This window comes from Thamnophis sirtalis, unplaced genomic scaffold (assembly GCF_051295495.1).
Source record: "Thamnophis sirtalis isolate CommonGarterSnake01/CBP01778 unplaced genomic scaffold, rThaSir2_p1.2 scaffold_7, whole genome shotgun sequence".
In the NCBI taxonomy this organism is placed as follows: domain Eukaryota; kingdom Metazoa; phylum Chordata; class Lepidosauria; order Squamata; family Natricidae; genus Thamnophis; species Thamnophis sirtalis.
In genome coordinates this window covers 55,376,105-55,397,941 of record NW_028261387.1, presented here as the reverse complement: position 1 = coordinate 55,397,941, position 21,837 = coordinate 55,376,105, and the positions used below count along the sequence as shown (strand labels likewise).

The window sequence follows — 21,837 nt, the reverse complement described above, 5'->3', positions numbered from 1 at the left end:
GTCTATTTCACCATGTATTGTTCATATTGTGGCTTTCTGGCCTGACCTGTACATTCCAATTTTTCTGAACACTTTCCATGGCTTGATGTGATTTATGCAATCAAAAGCTTTATTTAATTACTGAAGCACATAGTAACTTTTAAAAATATTATTTAGCCTTGTCAATTTTTCAGCATGCATCTGTAATAATGTCTCATGTTCTGCAAACATTTCTAAAACCAACTTGAACATCAAGCATCACTTTTTCCATGTAGGGCTCTAATTAGCATTGGATGATCATAAGTATTGTTTTTCTAGCATGTGGAATTAAGTAAATTAAATGATAGTTTACACACTCTGTTAAGTCTCCCTGTTTTGCTGTTATAATGTAAATTGACCAATCTTTTCCAATCTGTTGACCACTGTATCATTCTTCATTTGCTGACATAGGTTGCTTAGATCCTTTACTTGAACAGATTTTTCTTCTGTTCTTTACCATATTTTGGTGGCTTTTAACAGAATTAACAGAATAACAGAGTTAGAAGGGACCTTAGAGGTCTTCTCATTCAATCCCCTGTTCATCCATTTGTCTGAAACTATACCGTTTCTGACAAATGGTTGTCCAATCTCTTCTTAAAATCCTCCAGTGCTGGAGCACCACAACTTCTGGAGGCAAGTTGTTCCATCAAAACAAAACAATTCTATTAATTGTTCCATCAAAACATTTCTCTTCAGTTCTAGATTGGTTCTTGCCTGTCCCTCACACACATGCACATGCAGTCTTTATTAAAGTTTTCTAGCCCCAAATACTCATCCCGAGAAATTCCTCATGCCCATACCAGTGCCACTCCCAAGGGTTCAATAGGCAAATTGGTTTCCTAAGCCATACCATCTAACCAGTTTTCTCCTTCATGTTTCCAACTTTGCCATCTCCTGTCACATCTCCTGTCATAAGCAGCACATCATGCTTGCATGTTCTGTCAATTTAAAATTGAACTTGATTATAAAACATATCAATGTTGTCTTCTTCCACATCAGTGGTTATAACAATGATTGTCATATTAAAAGGTTACCTATGAAGTATCATCAATATTATTCAATCACAGATTGCATTGCAGCCAAGTACTATTTTTGCTATACTCTTCCTAAAATAAAAGTAATGCTGTTCCTTGTTTTTCATGTGCTGAGTAGTAAACAGTATGATCTTCTCACTGAAAGTGTCCAATCTCAGTCGATCTCAATCTATGATGCCAAATTTTCAGTTATTTCATTTCATCTTTCACTATGTTGAACATTTCCCGTCTTCATGCTATTTACATTCCATGTTCCTATTCAGTTTTTGTAGCTTCAGATTTTATCTTCCTGTATGGAAACATTAGCAACTATACAACCTAAATTTAGCCATACCATGAACATAATTGTGTATATGTGTCAATCTGAACTCCTGATGATTTACTGGAAAAGTCTCCATACTTTGCTTGGAAAGATTTCAGAAGTAGTTTTTCATTGCCTCCTTCTTAGAGCTGAGAGTGGCTGGTCCAAGGTCATCAGCTAGTTTCATGCCTAAAGTGGGAATATAATCTATGGGCTTTCAATTTTTAACTGATATCTTAATTGCTACAATAAACTGGCTTGACAAATACCATTGGTGCACTGAAATATCATTAGTTCTTCTTCAGTAGATGTCAGTAGCTCACTATCTGATACTATAATATTATTTGTTTTATGTGCTCTATCAATGTGGGTTTTCTTGGTAAAAATGCAGGAATGCTTTACCACTGCCTTCTCCCAAGCAATATGAATTGATGCCTTTACTATTGTCACTGACTCCAGCATCTTCCTATACTGCTGCTGCCCTATATGTGTCTGCTTGGGCAGCTGAAATGACCTTCCCATCTTGGGTGACCCTGCATATACTCCCATTCTTTGCTCATTCCTCCCAGACACTAAAACCATAACTCTGCCAAAATGAGGCAGCAGAACAGGGCTTGTGGTGTAGAGAGAGGGAGGTGAGATTACTTATATGCAGTTCCTATTTTCATTAAGCACCTACTTGAGTAGATAGAGAGCTTAAATCATATTTCAGTTTGGTTCACGACTTCAAGCTTTATAAGAAAAATGAAGGAGAATTAAACAATGGCAACTTCATTTTGAAAGTCTATTTCAAACCAACAGATCTTCTAAATTTTTCAGATTACACTTTCAGAGATCAAATTATTTTGAAAAAGCATAACTACAGCATTATTTGGGGAGGGGGATTTCAACTATCCAAATATAACCAACTTCTGAAAACTCCTTAATTTCAAATACATGGATAAAAACCATAGTTGCAACTGGGAAACTGAGTGTTCTAGGTGAAGCTAAATCCAAAACCTCTAGATAATTCCTGGAAGCTTGGCATTCATACAAATCAGCCATCAATAGACACACAGAGATTCACATAGTGCCCCATTCCAAAGGGGCACTAAAAACATCTCAGAAGGAAACGAAAAGACCATTACACATCCTGTTCAGCAGCCAACACTCAGAGAAGCAGGGATTAACACCAGGCAAACAAAAAAATGAACCTAATCAAGAAACTACCAAGGAGGCAAACAAGCAGACAAACAAATAGCCTAATCAAGAAATTGCCAAGAAACAAGCAGACAAGTATCCTAATCAAGGTATTACCAAGTAAAGTCACATATACACCAACATTGATGGGGCAAACTATTATATGTAAACAGGAATAAAACCCTATATTCACTAACATTGACATTTCCTAGTTGAATAAGCAACTGCAAATAACCAAACTCAAGAGAGTACCAAGGACTCCACATAGCCAACTTTTATTAAACTTCAATAGTGTAGTTTGCTTGTTTGTTTTAGGGTCCTGATCTATATTCATAGATAAGGCAGCTGCCTGGATTTCAGGTCTGATCCACTTTTATTTAAAGAGCTTTATACAAATAGGATCTTTCAAATGTTGCTACCTTCAATGATTATGACTGAAGTTCTCCAGCTGTAATTAATTGAATGCATCTGTTCTAACCCAGCAGCAACATTTTGACACAGTTCCTTCAGAACTGTTCAATTAGTGGCAGTTAAATCTAGGTCAGATTGGATATCTGGTTTGGATATTTTCCAGGTCAAGACATTTAGAAAATAAAAAGGCAACACAGCCTTTGACACTGTAGTCAGGTTTTGTTATCTCCAGTTTGGTTAAAGAAAAAAGAAAAAAACAAACCTTGAGCAGCCTCTCAAAGAAAAGAAAAAGAAAAAAGGCAGGCTGTGGATTTACTGAGAGAGGGAAAAATACCTCCATTTGTCATGCAATTACTTCAGCAAAAGCATTTTTAAAAAATAAGCATACTGTTGTATGCTTATTACTGTTGTAAGGGAAATAACTGTCAAGAACCATGAACCATTGCATATAGGTGATCTGTAAACATTAACAGTAGCAAACCTTAGAGTGCATAGTATAATATAATGCAATTTGATTTTCATATTATGTCTTTTGTAGACACATGATGCTTTGCAGAGAAAAATGATACAAGACACACTACAGAGTGTGAGCTACAGAAAGCAGACTCTAATCGACACTACATGATGAATAGATTAAAGCTTTTAGTCCCAGGCTGAATGCACGAAAGAAAATGGGAACTGAGGCAAAGACAGGCGAATGAAATAAGTGTTTTTAGAACACAAGTAAGTCTAAATGAAATGGAAAGTGTATGATTAATAGTCTCTTTAAATGGGGATTGATATTAAGTAATATGGCTTTCAAATTCTAAAATAAATGGAATGAGAAACAAAGTCGAAAAAAAGTTAAGACACATTAGAGAGGAAGGAAGGGGAGCAAAGAAACTGACTTATTTTTTAAAGTACTTAGAAAATTTTGGAATAATATTACTGGTCATCAATTGTGGAATAGAAAGTGAACTCACAAAACAAATAAGGTTTATAATTTAGTCTCAGGGAATCATAGTTTAGGCTGGGATGTGTTCATAGCTAATCTGAGATGTTTGCCTCCCTGTGGCAGTGCAGCACATCGTTCATTTTAGATTTCAGATATGTGGTGGCTACATCTGGAATTAGAAGACGTGAGCATTTTCATAAAATGGCAATCATGGGGAAGGGATTTGTTTTCAGAAAATAACTACCATGATAAGTGTAGCCAGTCACAAAACACACATTTGGTGGAAGATAAGCTAATGTTTTTTGTTTTTTTTTGCCAACAAGCAGCATCTGCAGGAACCTGCTGTTTGAGCAGATTGGCAAAAGGGGTGTCATCAGATATTCAAACACACACTAAGATTGTGATTTAGGTTAGATGCTGAAACTTTTTGAAAACATGATGAATTACAGTGTTGCTTAATCCAGACCTTAATGTGCCAATGAATTGAATCAATACATTGAAATGAACCTAGTGGCCATTAAAAAAAAAGGATTTACCCAAGTTATATTGCAAGCCCTCGCTGGAATCAGAAATTATGCACAAGTAAATAGTTCCCTTCTGTTCTTAACCTCATAAATACTGGGAGATGGTTCTAAAGGTATACTTTTCTAGATTTAGGAATTAAAATGGCTATGTTAGAGACCTGCTATAAATAAGTAGCTTTTAGTTCTTAAAAAAGACATTTAAGGAGGTGTGACTGCTCCCTAATATAATGTGATATTTAACATTCAGAGCTTGTCCAAAGTGGAACTTAATAAAGTTCTCCAAAGTAACTGTCAAGCCATTTAAGGTTACTGGCTTTTATAAAAGTCTATAAAAAGGAAGCCTAATTTCTCAGCAGAAGTTTCTGCCACCAGCTGCAGCCTCCCACAAGTTTTCTTATGTTCCACCATACTAGGCATAGCAGCTGCCTCCACAATTCTTGGTTGTCTGGCATGATTCAGAAGCTGAAGAAGCACAATGCATATGCTGGATTTAATATCATTACTTCTAGCCTTGAGAGTGGGATAAAATTTAGTTCATAGTAGAAAGAAAAGAAGAAAACATTGCATGATAAATTGCAGTTTGAGGTCTAGTGGTTGTTTAAAAGAGATCTGAGTTTGCTGGTGGTGCCTTTAAACAATGTGTTATGCAAACTCACATCTGGTTTTAAGGCATCTGTGCAGGAAAAAAAATCAATGCAGTTGCTGAGAAATTACCCTCAAATCTATATTTGAATAATGGTTTATTAGATTGAGATCAAACCGGTCAGTCCTAGAGGAGATCAACTCTTACTGCTCTTTAGAAGGCCAGATAACTGAAAATGAAACTTTTGCCGATATTTGAAACTTACATTTCAAATATCGGCAAAAGTGCAACTGTATGTTCATCATTTGTATGTAATTCAGTTTCACATTTCATCATATGTTGTTCAATTCCAGTAAACGTTTTAGTTATATTTTTTTTCTCTCAGTGGTATATGAAAACCATTGACAACTATATTCTTCTATAATCAAATATTCTCAATTCACTTAAGTTCTCCATTTGCTTGTACTAATAAATTTTGGTATGTTAACTATTTCTTTTTACTGACTGTTTCTTTTCTATTAAAGGCTTCTTTTGGTGAGACCATTAAAGGTACTTTTGAGCACAGCCTGGGCTTATATTTATTTTATATTTTTCTTCTTCCCTAAGGATTTTTAAAATGTACATGAACTTTAACTTTATGGTACCATAAAAAGCTGTGGTGATCATATCTCAGGTTATGTAGTTCTAATTCTAATATTTTTAAAAAATTTCTCAGCAATACCCATTCTTTTATCCAAACCAAGTGGCAGGCTGCAGATATATTATATCTTAACTATTATTGAATATGGTCTTATGTAAGCCTTTATCTGCTCATCCACTCCAATTCTTTCTAGTGGAATTTAGATTTTAACAATTATTTAGAGCAGGAACCAATACTATGTTTTAAACATTATTGCTGTTTAGAAGCTGAATGAAAGAGGTAAAGATGTTCCGTTTCTTCTTACATGATTTTTCAAGTGCTGCTATGTGGTGAGATTACATTATGTTGTGTGCGATAAAATAAGTAAATGTCTTCTCTTATAAGCCTGTAGAAGACAATAAACAGACATATATCTCTAAGAATAGCCTCTTCCTCTCAGTGATAATTTGGTTATATAATGTGTATAAATAGGTCCATTAAAATGAATATTGGAAGATAAATCAAATGCACTCTATTCGGTATGAATGAAAATCACATATTGGGTATTTGTGGAACCCTGCAGTGCAGCAGACAGAGTATTAGAATCAAAAGTGTTTAATGAGCATCTCTAATGAAGTAGATGAATATTTCTGGTGATATTTCACACCTCACTACAAAGGGAAGAAATAAAAGGAAAGAGATGAGTATGTAAGAGAGACAGAATGCATCAATGTACAGTATGTTCAAGATTACGCAGTAAGAAGTAACACATCTTGTTACTGCAACATGAATCCAAATGCATGTTCTACTGAAAATGCAGTACCTGAAAAGATTACCTTCAATTTCACCTTTAATATACTGCATTTATGAGTAACTCAAGGCAGTGAACGTTTATAATGCTTTCTCCTCCTATTTTCCCCAGAACAACAAGCTTGTGAGGTGGCTTTGGCTGAGAAAGGGTGGCTGGGCCAAAGCAATCCAAGTGACTTCTAATCCTGCTTTCTAGCCTACTGCCTTAACCACTAGACCAAACTGACTCGCTTTAGTTTTCTAAAGCATTGTTTTAAATACTGTGTGCTAAAATGTGAGATTCTCAGTTTTCCTTTCTCAGTAAATAACTTTATCACCTCAGAAAATGTGGAAGAAAATTTAAATATGGAACTGTATCACAATGTTTAAGGCAGTATTTTTAAAAAAGAAATTAAAACTTAGAAAGCAATAAAGAAATGAAGGTATTTGGGTCATTAGCATGCATCACACTCAAACATTGGGATTTTTATTTGACAATTCAGGTTTGTTTTTAATCTAGTGGATGTAGTGTTTTCATTATTGTGAATTATAATTCAATATACATGAACTCATTTCCCATTAGATTTCTTTCAGTGATGAGAGTTATTTTTATTTTTATAGAAAAAGAGAAGAGAAGCCACGATGGTCCATTTGAAATGTTTCTAACTCTAGAGTTAATAAGTCCTTTTAAAAGAGAAGCTAAATTGTTACTGTTTTTTTCAGGATTATGTATCCTCTATACCTTAATAAGGGTTTTCAGTGCATCTTCAATTTGTTTCTTATAGATAAAGAAACAATAAAATCCTGCTAGATTCTTTTTTCTTTCTCAAAACAAATGTATTATTTTCCTTTAGACATCATAATGGTTCTAGAGCAGGGGTGTCAAACTTGCAGCCCACGGGCCGGTTGTGTCACATGCTGGCTCTGCCCCCGCCTGGTTTAGCAAAGGGAAAAAAATTCCTGATATGTCACATGACATCGCCATGATGACGCAAATTTGATACCCCTGTTGTAGAGCATTACTTGATTTTGTATTTTCAGAATGGGATTAACAATTATTAGATTTGCTGTCCAGCAGCTCCTGATATTCTACTTAAAAAATAAGCAGAAGTCTGCTATTTTTTCCTACATTCCCTGTTAAAATTGAGCCAAAATTGAGTTAATAGAGAAGGCAAACCAAGAACAGAAGAAAAGGACCATGTAAAAGAAAGAAAGAAAAAATAATAGAAGTTTTCTAACAAAACAGAAGCTATGTGATCCTAAATAGAAATGCAATCATCTACATATAGTCATCATTTCAATATGAAGATTTGTTCAAAGCATCAGTAATCATTTTCTTTTTCTCATTAATTTATAAATGTAGGGGCAATAAGCAAACAGCAGAACCATTGTGAATTATTGTTGAGTAATTGTCTTAATTAAAATTCAAATCCAAAATTCAAATATATATTTAACATTAATAATAATAGTAGTAGGATTCTCATGCTATAGTTTTAATTGTACAAAATCCCATTTTTGTATTTAACAAACCTATTTTCAAACCTATCTTACAAACATTGATCAACAAATAGGTGAACAAAAGTACTGTTCACCTTTGTTCTCAAGTATGGATTTGAGAGTACTATTACTATACTTTTAGGTGAACTTCCTTTGTATCTATTGACAGTTACATAATTCCTAATGAAATGAAATGTCTTAGCCAAATGACATTACAATCATGTTTCAGATTCAATAGGCCTAAACCTACTTCCTTTTTTACATATATAATCCTAGTTATATAGTTTTTTAATACACTATTAAAATATTTTGCATTTTACCTGAAACTTCTGTTCATTCAATATAAAAGGGAGAAAACACTGAAGGTAATTATAGTTTGAATTAAACCTTTCTTCCTGCTTTTGATTTCCTTTCCTTGTTGCTTTACTTGCTGTTTAATGAAAGTTCTGGAGAGCTGAAAAGCTTGCTTTCTCATTTTGTCTTATCCCAGTAACAGTATTGCCAGAGTTGATGTTTTATAGTCACAGGCCATTAAATTATTTCGGCTCCTCCAATGTTCAGAGAGCATATTCAGATGTGCTGATGTTCAAATTACTGTACTTGGAAATACTGCAGATTTCTTGGGCAACTCACACTTCATTGCATATTAAGTGCCATTTAATGCTTCATTTCCAAGCATTCTCACATATTGCCTCATTAAACACATCTTCCCATAGTGATTCTCTCTATTTAGGTGAACACTTCTCAATGTTTTTCATATTAGGTATATTTTAGGTATGTATAGGTATTGTATTGTTAATAAACTGGATGTTATACAATCTCCTGGTATTCTCATATACGGCTATATATGTCATGATGAGATTCTACACTTCAAAAGCAATCACTAAATCACTGCATGTGACATTCTATATTCACAAGCCAAAACTGAATATATTGTTTCATCAAAGTGCTTAGACCAGAACTGTACAGCAGAAATGTGTTATCTCAGCCTTAGCTACCTGTAGACATATTCATTATTCAAGCTATTCATTATGACTTTATAAATTCTCCTACATTACATTTCTGAAAAAAGAGATTTCGAACTACTATACTAATCAGGAGAATGAGGTGGGAAGAATTGGAAGCTTGATGTCTCTTGGATGCGTAAAAAAAGAAAGAAATGTATATAGATACATACAATTAATTCCAAAAATTTTAAAGACTAAAGTGACCAAGTCACAGGGCTGAACCACAGGTGCATTATTCCTGTGGCACGTTCCAATCTCCTGGACTTCACCCCAGGCACAGGATGGCAGGCTTTCTAGCCCTGGGCTAGGCCCTGTTATTGTTGTAATTGCTAAAGAGAAGGCCAGTGTGTGTATCATAGAGACTTGGCTGGGATAGGAGGGCAGAGTGCTGTTCTCTGAGATTTGCCCAGCTAGTATTCAGGTTTGGCACTAGCTCAGACTCCAAAATAGGGTGTGTGGAGTGGTAGTGATTATACGAAAGACTAGAGAGGTATTCAGCAGACATTCTATTCACATTACTGGATATGCTCTTTCTTAAGTTGGGCACCAATGGGGCTCTGTTGCTATTGAGCCAAGGTGGCGCAGTGGTTAAATGCAGCACTGCAGGCTACTGCTAGATCAGCAGGTCAGCGGTTCAAATCTCACCGGCTCAGGGTTGACTCAGCCTTCCATCCTTCCGAGGTGGGTAAAATGAGGACCCAGATTGTTGGGGGCAATATGCTGACTCTCTGTAAACCGCTTAGAGAGGCCTGAAAGGCCTATGAAGCGGTATATAAGTCTACTGCTATTGCTATTATTGTACCAGCCTCCCTGCTGTGTAAGTGACCTCCCTGCCTGACCCTCTCAACTCCATGATTATGTTTCAATCTGCATTTCCTGGGTGTGAGGTTATCCACATAGTGGCAATAATACATCAAAGATTCTACATTATCCACAATGGAGGAATGACTGGTGACATGATGAAGCTTCCGAACATGGCATAATTAACTTTCTTGATCAGAGAAAAGATAATATTTCCATTTATAGCTGACTGGAAACTCCTTTTAGAATTTTTGCATGAAACAGAAACAATGCTCTTATGATTTGTGATTATTACAAATGGATAATAGAAAAATGGGAGCTTTTATTGTAAACATAGAGAAGGAGGTAATATTGTAACCATATTTATATTTGCAGCGCAAGAAATTGACAGCTGATTCTTTCTACTTTTCATTCTTTCTCATTGCACTTTTGCTTTTTTATTCTATGCTTTTTTCTATTTTGTATTACTTGTTATGTTCTCTTTATAACTTTTAATAAAATGTATTTTTCTTTTTTAAAAAAAGAAGCCAGACCTTTCTCAGAACCATTTGTAGAACCATGTTTATTTTTATCACCAGTTTCTTGTTTATAAAACTAATGTTTGTTTCCATTGTCAATGTTTGTTTTTGTTACTTTCCCAGATCCTGACACTGTCAGGTCCACCAGAAGGAGGAACACGAGTCACTATTCGTGGTGTCAACCTGGGGCTGGATTTCTCTGAGATAGCCCACAATGTACAAGTAGCTGGTGTGGAATGTGTTCCACTAGAGGACCAGTACATTATTGCTGAACAGTGAGTTTGTTTGCTTGTTTGTTTATATCCCTCCCTTATTATTTTTATAAATAAGGCAGTGAACATACCTAATACTTTTTCCTTCTCCTATGTGGTCTGTATGTGAGCAGATAACAAAATAATAGCACTTAATATAAATAATGTTTTTCCTCAGAATAAAGGCAAGAATTCAACTGAATAGACAAGTGCTAAGAATATTGTGATTTCAGACACTAATTTGTATAAATAAAGTTGTAAAACTAGGTAAATCATTATGACAAAATATTACTTTTCAATGAACTGGATTCCTTGGTGTCATTTTAATTAATCTTTACTATGAGGAAGAAGCCGTTGTCCAGTTCCAATTATGTCTAGCATGCTTCACAAAATTTTTGCCTTTGCCCTGCTACTACTTTAAAAAAACTGAAAATGGAACCAGTCTAACTTTAGCAATTGCACTGGAAAATCTCCAGTATTTTGGAACACCACAGAAACTCTGAATTCAGAGTTACAAAAGATATGGGTAGAATCCAACATAATATATCTTTTTCTTTCTCTGCTCAGGCGATTTCATTTACAGATGAATCTGCAGAGAACTTGTATGTGTCTACTTCAGACACAACCAGCATTTTCTCCATTCCTCTGGGCATCAAGGGGCCAGAACACTGGGTAGATGTAGTGGAAAACTGATCTTTTCATTACCTATTATTGTGGAATACATTTCTTTATCTAGTAATAGAAAGCAAACAGATATAGAGAAGGTTTCTTGTAATAGCAATGGCCACTGGATCTCTCTGCAGGACCAGATACTGCTAACCATGTAATTGGATTTTTATTAACACTTGCAAAATACATTGATTATTGTGTCACAGTTTCATTGGTTATTATAAATGTATATCAATACATAACTATAACAATAAATTGGAAATAGCCTTCAACAAGCCATTTCTTCATGTGCAGATATATATTTTCTTTAGCTATATTTTTTATAAGGGAGCTATAACTGGAAAAAATCATATGCTTTTGTACAACATAATTGTATAGGAATTGAAAAGGCCTAAAATAGGTGTCATTTTTAGAATTTTTCTAAGATGAAAATATTCACACTTTAATTTGTACCAAATACAGTTTAATATCAAATAGGTTAACTTTATTCATTTTAGGCCCTTATGTTGTGGCTAACAGTATCTTGTTCTATCTGGGATTATGTAATTGCGTAGGGCAAGAAATTTTGAATGAGCTCTTCATCCACTATTCTCAACTGTGTAATTGTTTTCCATAATTTGGAATTAAAAAGTTGATCGAGCTTCTGGTGCTCGTGACCTTGACCTTTAAAATGCCCAATTTTTTTCTCCTTTGGCTACACAACCAACATGTGCTCCTGGATGAAAATACTGGCTCTTGTCCAGCTTCCTAGTGCTCCTCCCCCAACCCAAATAATCTGAGCTGAATCACTCCCATGGCTTCTCAACTACCAAGAAAAAAAGTCAATAATGGTGACCTTTTACATATTAGCCTACTCAGTGTATCTCTCTCTTGTCAGGCGCTTCTGATGTTTCTGCCTCCCATGTCTTCAAACAGAAGGCAGATATGTAATTGGCTGGTGAGGAAGAAAAGCTGGTTTTACTGTTTACTGTTTTTCTCTTTAAAAAATCTGAAAAAAATTAGAAGTTAATCTTTGTCCCAGAGTTTTCTCAGAGGATTCCCAATGAGTAACTTTCCTCATTGCTGTATTTCTTTCTCTAGATATTTTCAATAATGTGTTAAATATAATAGATAATTCCAAAACTAAAGGGTGATTTTCTTTTATTAACAAAGATCAAGCTGTTCTTCAAAATATGTTTTAGTCTCTCAGAATCCTTAGCCTGGTTGCCTTAAGTCTGGAGGTATCATTATAAGAGTAGAGAAGGATGCCAAAACACTCAGAGGATACTAGAAAAGAGATTCTTCTCAGGAAATCTTATGATTTTTCTAAATTATCAATCATTAATCAAGATTTTTGAAATACCTGGGGCAGAAGGCAGTTGAAGGCTCAAAAGAGTGAACAAGCAGCATAAATAGAAGAAATACTTAGATCAAACACGGATGAGACAAGAAGATACAAGACCCCAAGGGAGAAGTATGGGGGAAGTGCCAAGAAGTCAATAGGAGTGGAGATACAAAAATGGGCAAGAGATGAAGGATAAATGTAGAATACTGTTTAATATAGGAGTTGTTCTATTAAGAACTAGTATAAAGATAGAAACTGGAAATGGGAAAAATTTAACTTGGAAATTATTTTATTAATGATTAGAAAATAGAAGCAGAAGTTAGAAATGTGGACATGTAAACAAGGATAAAGTAATTTGTTTAATTGAATAATGAATATTGAATAATTAAGAAAAGTAAACCTTATGATTATTTGGAGGATAATGGTTATAAATGTGATCTCCATATGATGTCTATAATATTTGATATTATCAATTGATTATAGACAAAACTGAACAGAGGATTTAACTAAATATGCAAAATTCTTTAATAAGGATAAGTGAAGACAATGGTGAATAGGATCTGAGAAGAATTCATAATTATTGTGTGTACAAGATTTATTATCTGTACTTAAAATTGTACCGAAACAGTACACTGTTATTGTGAATATAAAAAAATTGATATACAACCCAAGAAAATTGTACAATAAAAAATAATAATAACACCACCACCACCACCCCCAAAAAAGACTCTTGAAGTATCTGGCTTAATTTGGGGGAAAAACAGTGTCAAATACAGCTAAGCTACAGACAAGAATGAAGCCTTAGCTTAATTCTACCTTTGGGTTGGTTCCTACTAGCTTCAGCTCTTATACTTTCAAGGCTGCTACTACCACCTCTAGTTTTGCTAATTAAAATAATGGTTGAAGTTCATCCATAGTGTTCTTGATAAAATTGGGCAGGAAATCAATAAACTCGCAAAGGCAAAAACTATTTCTAACATGATGATATCATAATATTCAGTTTACCTTCTGCAACCTGGATTTGATGATGATGGCCTATATTCAGAGTCAAGAGGATCAGATGTCATCATTGGGATAGTAATTTGAGAGATGTATAGGCAAATTGACATGTTTGCAAAACATGCAGTAAACTTTGAGAAGAACTATCTCTTTAAAATTGCTTATAACACCTAAAGGAGATTCTGGGTGTGGAGCAACCTATTCTTTTTTTTCTTCCAGAGTTAAGAAGACAATTTGTCAGAATAGTCCTGCAATGATTGATCTAAAGTCTGTAGTGAGGCTTCAGGATGTTTGGTGACTTGCATAACTTCAATGCCATGGGCAATAGTCAGTTCTCAACCTCTTCTTCTGCTCTTCAAGTCCAAATGTGTTTCAATACTTATTAAACTTTGTCATTGCTAACTGGAATTGGGGGGGGTGGTATTTTGGTCATGTCCTCCAATCTGAAGAAAAGAAATGTGATGTAGGTGTCAAGACACTCGAAATTCCATAGATAAGGTAGGTTCAGGACTTATAATGAGCCAAAGAAAACAGCAACCCAGGCAATTGGTTTATTGGAACCATTTGTTCCTACATGTTTTCAGCCTTTCTTGATCCATCACATTATCATAAGCACAGTCAAAACAACTATAGGAACATATTTTCAACATCAGGGAAGATCAAGATCTCTTTTCTGATGTAGGCAGCTTCTCTGATGCATTGACAGGCAAGACTTCACATCATCAGTCTTTCAGCAGAATATTGTGAATTTCTGCTCATTTCATTTTAGTTACCAGTTGGATCAGTCAGGGGGACCTAGATCCAAGATAGCAGAGTCTGAGTCCCGTAGTCTTTGGCAGCATTTCAACTCAATTTAGTATGCCCTTTGTGGATGTTTTTTGCATTGCCAATCAACCACAAAAGCAATCACAGCATTGACTATCAGATATCCCCAGGGTCTCTTATATGCTCATCCTGCTGTTCCTCTAATTTCCAGAAAGTTAAGGCATGTATGTTATGTTGAAACTATAATTATTTTTTGAATCTGGGTGCAATAAAAGTGGCCCTCATGTTTAGCAGGGCAAGTATGTATCAGATCTAAAAACCCAAAACTTCCTGGATTAGAAGTGAGAGATTAAGATCTTGCTTGTCAGATCTCAATCTCTGATTTCTAATCCAGAAAGCTTTGGGTTTTTAGATCTGATACATACTTGCCCTGCCAAACATGAGAGCCACTTTTATTGAACCCAGAACCCAAAAGATAAATTAATTTCAAATCCGGAGATTAAGCAGCTAGCCCATTTACATTATAATCAGGATTCCATCCAGGCCATTCCTTTATCTATTTTTATAGTTTAACAGTGGTCCTATTTTGGGTGACTCAGTATATAACACCTATTTATGAGCTCACCTGGAAGATATTGTAACAGTACTGTAAAAGAAAAAGTCTCCCTATTGGGTTTTCAGTAGTGATGTTTTTCATGTCTTGGTTCAATAGACCCTGCATCCTTAACAATTTTACCTGGCAGGTGTTTTGAATATTCTCTTATGCTGGATTGTATTTCATGTGTTTCTGTAACATTTCATCAGTGTGCCAAAAACTTTCTTCCAGTGTCTTCCTTTTGAAATGTTGTTATGTACACAACATCATCCTGGAATTTCCATTTAATGTTAAAACATTTAAATGATTATATTTTATGAGTTACTTTCATCTAGAAAATGGCTTCTGGGTGCTATTATTTCAGCAATATCTATAGATGATATTACCCTTTTACTTGTTGTAAAAGGTTTTTTTCTCAACCAGATCCTTATCTGTTACTGCTTAGCTTTGATTCCAAGAGATGCTTTTTTTCTGCTTACAGTGAAATAATATTTCTTCTTTAATAGAATTTCTTACTTTTTAGCAATATAGTCAGACCTAAACATATTTAATAGAATTCCAATATGTAGTGTTCAGCAACAAGCAGTCTTTACAGATAATGAGAAGTGACAGTTATCAGGTATCATGATCATTTGTCCCATTTATAATGACGTAGTTTAAGTGTATTTGGGGTGACTTCTGTAGATCTATTTGCGATGAGAGATGATCTTAAAAACAATCAAAGCTTCATATTATAACAATGGAGTAAGTATAAAATATCATTGTTCCTCCTTTAACCTGAATCATTTCCAAATTACTATGGTTAAACTCCCTGAACTGCTGGGTAATCTAACTTTCCTTTCACCTTTAGTCAATTCCCTTTCACCTTTCAATTTAATATCAGTTCAAATATCTCCTCCACTGCCCTTCTCTATCAACCTCAACTGACTCCAACTGAGAACCTAGAAGTACCCCTACTTGAAGTCAAAGTGGTTAACTCTTTGTCACTAGCAGTGGCATGAGCAAGTTCCATGGCTGTACTAATCAAACAATGTATAAATTATACATAAACAGGTTTCCATAATATTGGTACTTTGGCACCCTTTATTTCAGAAAAGAGTTATGTATTACCAGGAAAAACTAATGTTCTTTTCATGGATCCAGTGAAGTTGTTTCTTCTTTTCCTAGGAGACAATAATTGTTTTTTGTCTTATTTCCACCCATATACTAAGATATTTTATTTATTAATTTATTTGATTCAACATCAATTTTTCTCTCTTTTTGGTTCAGTCTTCAGTCTTCGTCCATTTACTTTTTCTACCGTGCATATCCACTTTTCAGCAGCCATCAGCTCAAAAAAGCATACCTACACTGATTTAATGCAGTTTTTCTTTCTTTCATATAAAACATATGCATAAATGTCAAGCCTAAATCTAACATGCAAAACAATAAAATCAATGACTTTTTAATAGAATGCATGGGATATGAAGAAATTCTGGTGTAAGTGTGCCTTTGTATGCGTGCACATGTGCACACAGGAATACATGTTACTCCAAAGTTAAATATACTGGTATACTTTTCCAATGGCACCATTGCTTTGTGTAGCAATGTGTGCCTGAAATTCCCCATGCCTTTTGCTATATATTTAAACTAATATACTGTTCTAGTTTACTGCATTCTGCCTGATGTGTTCTCAGTGTGCATGAGCATTTTGAAATGGGGCTACTATTTCCCTGGCAGCATTCTACTTCTCTTTCTTGCTTCTAGACATCCTTAACAATCCTCTGCTTCTTTTTATAGTGCCAACATGACCCATAAGGCACATTGTTGGGGTGGAGGAAGCATATGTTACCAATAGTTTATGCTTAATTAACCCTTGATTAATCAGTTCCCGGATGACTTCTGAAGGCAGTTTCCAGCACAACGATCTGCATGGTTCTAAATTCCTGACATTTCTACTTTTTTATTCCACTGCACTGTGCTTGTCAAGCCAGATTCTCAGCTAGTATAAATTCAGTGGCACCCCAGTGATCTAGGCTATGCCATCCCAGACTGGGAAAAACTAGATTGTTTAGTTCAAGGATTAAATGACCCTTTAAAATGTTTATTTATTAAGCATTTTGTTTTCCGCCCAAGTCTGGCCTCCTGTTTTGCTAAGCCACTTTCTTTCAGAGAAACCTTGTGGTTTACGTTCATTATCCTCCCCACTCCGATTGGAATGCATCCAGCCATGCTGCCAGATGCAGGCATCCATTTGTTAAGCATGCAAGGCAGTGACAGCAGTTTAATCCAAATAGGCCTCTGCAGGAGTCAATTCATTTATTTCCCTAAGAAAAATGTCAGGTAAAAAATTAGAAAACAGGTATGTAACAAAGGACAGGCAAATAACCCCTTCCACAGTGACACATATCCCTGTATTTGTTCCTTATTTTGTTTGTTTTTGTAGCATTTCCGGGGGGGAGGAAAGGGGGGAGTGTATTGAAAGCAGGATTATGCTCATCCATGCAGGAAAGAAAAGAAAGACTATGTTGCCATTGTATTTTCATTAACTAAAAGCATTAGCGGAAGCATAGCCGGGTTAGTCTCTGATGGCAAAAAGCAACGAAGGACTTGGGGAACTGTACACTCTGCACGTATGTAGCAAAATTGTGAACTAAACATGCATTGTTTACATGCATGATGTGGAAAAAAAGAGGGAAATGACACAAAGCATACACTTGACTGGGATCAATTTTAGGAATTTGGGTGCCCTATGCAGCACCAAGTTAGGACTGGTCTCTTTCTAACTTTGCAGATCAAAGTGGAATTCATACAGAATCTGAACCAGGGTGAAATTCAGCAGGTTCTGACAGGTTCTGGAGAACCGGTAGCAGAAATTTTGAGCAGTACGGAAAACCGGCAAATGCCACCTTTGGCTGGACCCAGAGTGGGGTGGGAATGGAGATTTTGCAATATCCTTCTCCTGCCATGCCCACCAGGCCACGCCGACAGAACCAGTAGTAAAAAAATTGAATTTCACCACTGATCTAGGTAAAGATGCATCTAGTATAAACATACTGGATTCACAGCCTAAATACAATTTTTTTAGTGAGCTTTTTCTCTCTCTATTTTTTTACAGAGACACTCTTCCCTTGGCAGCAAGAAAGAAATTGGTTTCATTTTTTGAAATGCTATTTCCTTTCTTTTCTGCCCTGCAAATATTGCTTTCAGTTTATCCTCTGTATGCTAAGAGAAAATATCCTAACCATTCTGGCCTTTTAGACGTGTTCCTTTCTCAAAATGAGAGGAAATGGTTCATCAGTTTTCTCTCCTTTCTTGCTGGGTGGGCTCTGAAATTTGAACCTGAAAAAATTAACTCAAGGGTCCTTTTTGTGCTTTACTTTTGTGCTGTTTTGTCTACATTTTCCTTTTCTGAGCATTAAGTAAATATATCCTAGACATATCTATACATTTACAATACTGTTGCAGCAATTGTCTCTGTGTCAGCTGCCTAAAGAAAACAGAATAACAGAAAATCTATGGAATCTACTGAAGGGCAACAATACAGGCTAAATACAGACCAGTTATTTTCCAGGGAGGTCATAGTCATAAGTCCCTTGGATGCAGTAGGCATCTTTTTCATGTTCATCAGTGATGGTTACTGGAACAGAGTGGGTTTTTTTTACTTCTTAAACTTTGCAGCAGCTTCTGTCATTGCTTGTCACATCTATAGTGTTCCTCTTCTATTGCTTGCCCAGTTTTAGAGTAGTTTTAGAGTATTTGGAGTATACAGGGGGAAAAGGCAGAAAGTATAAAAAACTAGCAGCAACAGGGAGCAGGGGATCATCACAATATGCAGAGTGCAAGGAGGGAAGGGTTGGTAAGTAGTTGGGTGGGCATTCACAGTTAGCAGAAGCTTTTACATAAAACAAAAGCGAGTTGAATATAGGTAGTTCTCAACTTGCTCACTATGGAGCATTTTTGATGGAAACTGGAAGTAAACAACGGCTTTCAGCAAAAATGTACATTGGTTCACATAGCACAGGATGCTGCAAACAGCCATAAATGTGTGGCAGTTGTGACTGTGACTGGGGGTGGGGGGCAGAGGCACCTCTCAGAACTTCAGGATTGGATCATAAGCACCTTTGGTCATGGGTGTCTTTTGTAACTTCAAATTGTCACTAAGCAACTAGTCATAACTTGAGAACTACTTGTAGAACCTTCTCAGTAATCCAGCCCTATGATCCTATGATTTGATATAACTTGACCTCCCTGTAACAATTATTTATTGTTTCTGTTATTGCAACATGTACCAACACTGTGAATACCTTCTAGCAATTCAATTCTTTTTAGACTGTGTGGGATGAGAGTGTGAGACTTTTGAAGCTCAAAGGGCTAGGCACTGCTTGAGTTCTGTTTTGAACACTCCTATTAGTCAGTTGCAGGAAGAACTGATGAGTTCATGGGGTTCTCTTGCCTGTTCACTATATTCAACTCCAGCAGAAGAAAAGATAACTGAAGGTCAGTTTCAGATTGATTTGTGAGAAACTTTGGAATTAAAGTGGAGTGAAACAGTGCCAGTGAAAGTGCTCTCGGTAAATAGAGAGAAGCTCTGCCTTTGTGTTTCTAAAGGCCAACAGAGAGATTTCTTATGGTCAATGTTAAATCTGCTAAGAGCTATTTATAATAGCAGAATGGCACGGCAGAGTTTTCTATGGAATAATTGTGTGTTCTGTAGTAGCTTACTGCTGCTCTGGCAACAACTCATAAGCAAAGCGGTCCTTGCTATACTTGTTTATTTATGGCACTTTCTGAAATGCAATCCTACCAGTTCCACAGGGAAAAACAGATTAATAAAAGATAAAGGAGTACTGCTAGAAAGTAAAAAAAGGACAATTGTAGCTATGCTATACTCCATGTTTAGTAATCCGCCTTTCCTTTTACATCCAAAAATCTATGTCAAGGGGAAGGTCAAAGGGAGCATGGTGATACTTACTGCAGCCCCATTGTAGCCCCATTCCTTAAACTGCATGCATATACAGAAATACAGAGATATGATTGTGGTGGTACAACTGCTATACTTTTTTGACAGATATGACATCTTCTCACTCCAGGGATGCCAATGCTCCTGGAGCTTTTTCACAAGAGGGCATTCTGGAAAATGGACTGCCCCTCTCTTTCCATCAGAGAACTTAGAGAGCTACTGTACTGCTTCCCCCTCTGTTTCCTTGTATTAGAACCTTTTTCCAGGCAGTCTTTCTCATCTTGTTTTCTTGGCATCTTCTAAGGCACTAAGGCTCTTTGTTGGATCATTCTTCCCTACATGAAAGAGGAGAAAGGATTAATAGTTTGTGATTAATTTAGTAAGCCTCTCAGTCACATCTTTGATCTTTGCTCCTAGGAGATTGCATACTTCCATTTATAGATTGTATACTCTATAAATTGCTGATTCCGTTCTTCTGAGAAGTGTATCATTTTCCTCACCACTACCACACACACCTTTTTTGGGGGGGTGGGATTCCTGGTCTACTTTCTTTACACTTAATGATATTCCTCCTCCAGATGTCAGTATGGTTTCTTCAAGGGGAAGGATATGAAATGGATTGCTCAGCTCCAGTGGGGCGAGATTGGACTGGACTGGGTGGTCTGTCTCTAAAAGGTTTTTTTCTGGTAGTTGTCATTTTTTTCTGATAGTTTTCAGAAGTTCAAGAGATCTCAATTGCTTAAATCTCAGGTCACTTCTTAGAATCAACAGATTTAGGAGCAGTCCACACCAGTAATAAAATCACTGACTACAGATCTTGGTTCAGCATGTACATGGAGAAACATTAAAAAAAACCTGTTTCTTCATGTACATTCCCCACTAAGCACAATTTCATCCAAGAGAAAATCTTAGCCTTTTCCTGTCATCAAATATATCAATGTTCTATTTATAAGGAGTATTAAAATGAGATTTACCCACTTGCACTCTAAATTGGTAGGGTCCTTTCTAATAATTTACATCAGTTTTAGTCTGCTGCAGCTAGATTTCATGCTGTAACAATTCTATATTAAAGGAAATATAATTGCTAAATGCTAATAATTATAAGAGAGCTAGTAATAAGGTCATGGGAGGAAGAAACCTTAGTTTTCTTTTTCCATTGCCTTCTGCCTGAAAAAAGTAAGTGAAGTGGGTGGAACCACAGTTCTGTCAATGCTAGCAAATATTCATATTTTAATTTATGAGTTCAGGGATTCTGGTTTGAGGGAGCAGTGCACACTATTGTGGGAGATTCTGTTCCTAATTCATTTTAGGCAAATCACAAAATTGCTAACCACCTTGGTTGTCTCTTCTTAAAAAGCAGAAAAGCTATATGTTCTTGCCTGGAGTGGTATGGAGGTCCTAGTGCTTATAAAGTACCTTTTGATGCTCATATAAAAGATTCTATAGAAGAGCAAAGTAATATTATTACTGTAATAGCTTGGGGCTGTGCACTAATGCCATCATAAGCTAGAGTAAGAATAGGCTGCTTAGCCATTATACTTTATATGCCATATTGTTTCATTTTATTTTTAGAAGGGGGATTATTAAAATTATCCTCTTTTGATAATACTAGGAAACCCTGATTTTATAATCACAACTCTAATTAGTACTCTCAAGCTTTCAAAGATTTTTAACATCATTAGAACATTTATCCTGGGCAGATAATAGCAAGGATCGCTGCTTTTTCAAGTTGAATCCAGATAAAAGGCCTCTTATAAGGATTCTGTGGGCAGGTTGGATTCTGAGACAGTATTGATTTACAGTCCTTTGTCCTTGCTATCTATCAATGGCAATTAGGTTAATATTGGTAAAGAGCCACTTAACAAAGTAATCAGACCCCTAGACTCTTCCAAAAGCACAATTTCCTATCAGGTTTACCTGTGGTTCTTGCCTGGCATGAATTAATATTTCTATCTCAGATTAGAAGATCCATAGGAATTAATGTGCCATCTTTAATTTTATACTAGTCAGTGGATGTTTTTATTCAAAGATAGCATGACAAATTATTGTTATAAGTGACCTTTAAAAAGAGGTCTAG

General features: G+C 35.8%; 1 protein-coding gene across 2 annotated transcripts in view; it reads left to right on the top strand.

Annotated features, from left to right (window-relative positions):
* The window catches only part of PLXNA2 (plexin A2), a 436,755-nt gene that overhangs the window by 319,895 nt on the left and 95,023 nt on the right, over positions 1 to 21,837 (top strand). For both annotated transcript variants that reach the window (XM_087720123.1, XM_087720124.1), the window contains exon 13: positions 10,339 to 10,490. In XM_087720123.1, coding sequence (XP_087576249.1) covers positions 10,339 to 10,490 — 152 coding nt within the window. The remainder of the gene's footprint in view (positions 1 to 10,338; positions 10,491 to 21,837) is intronic.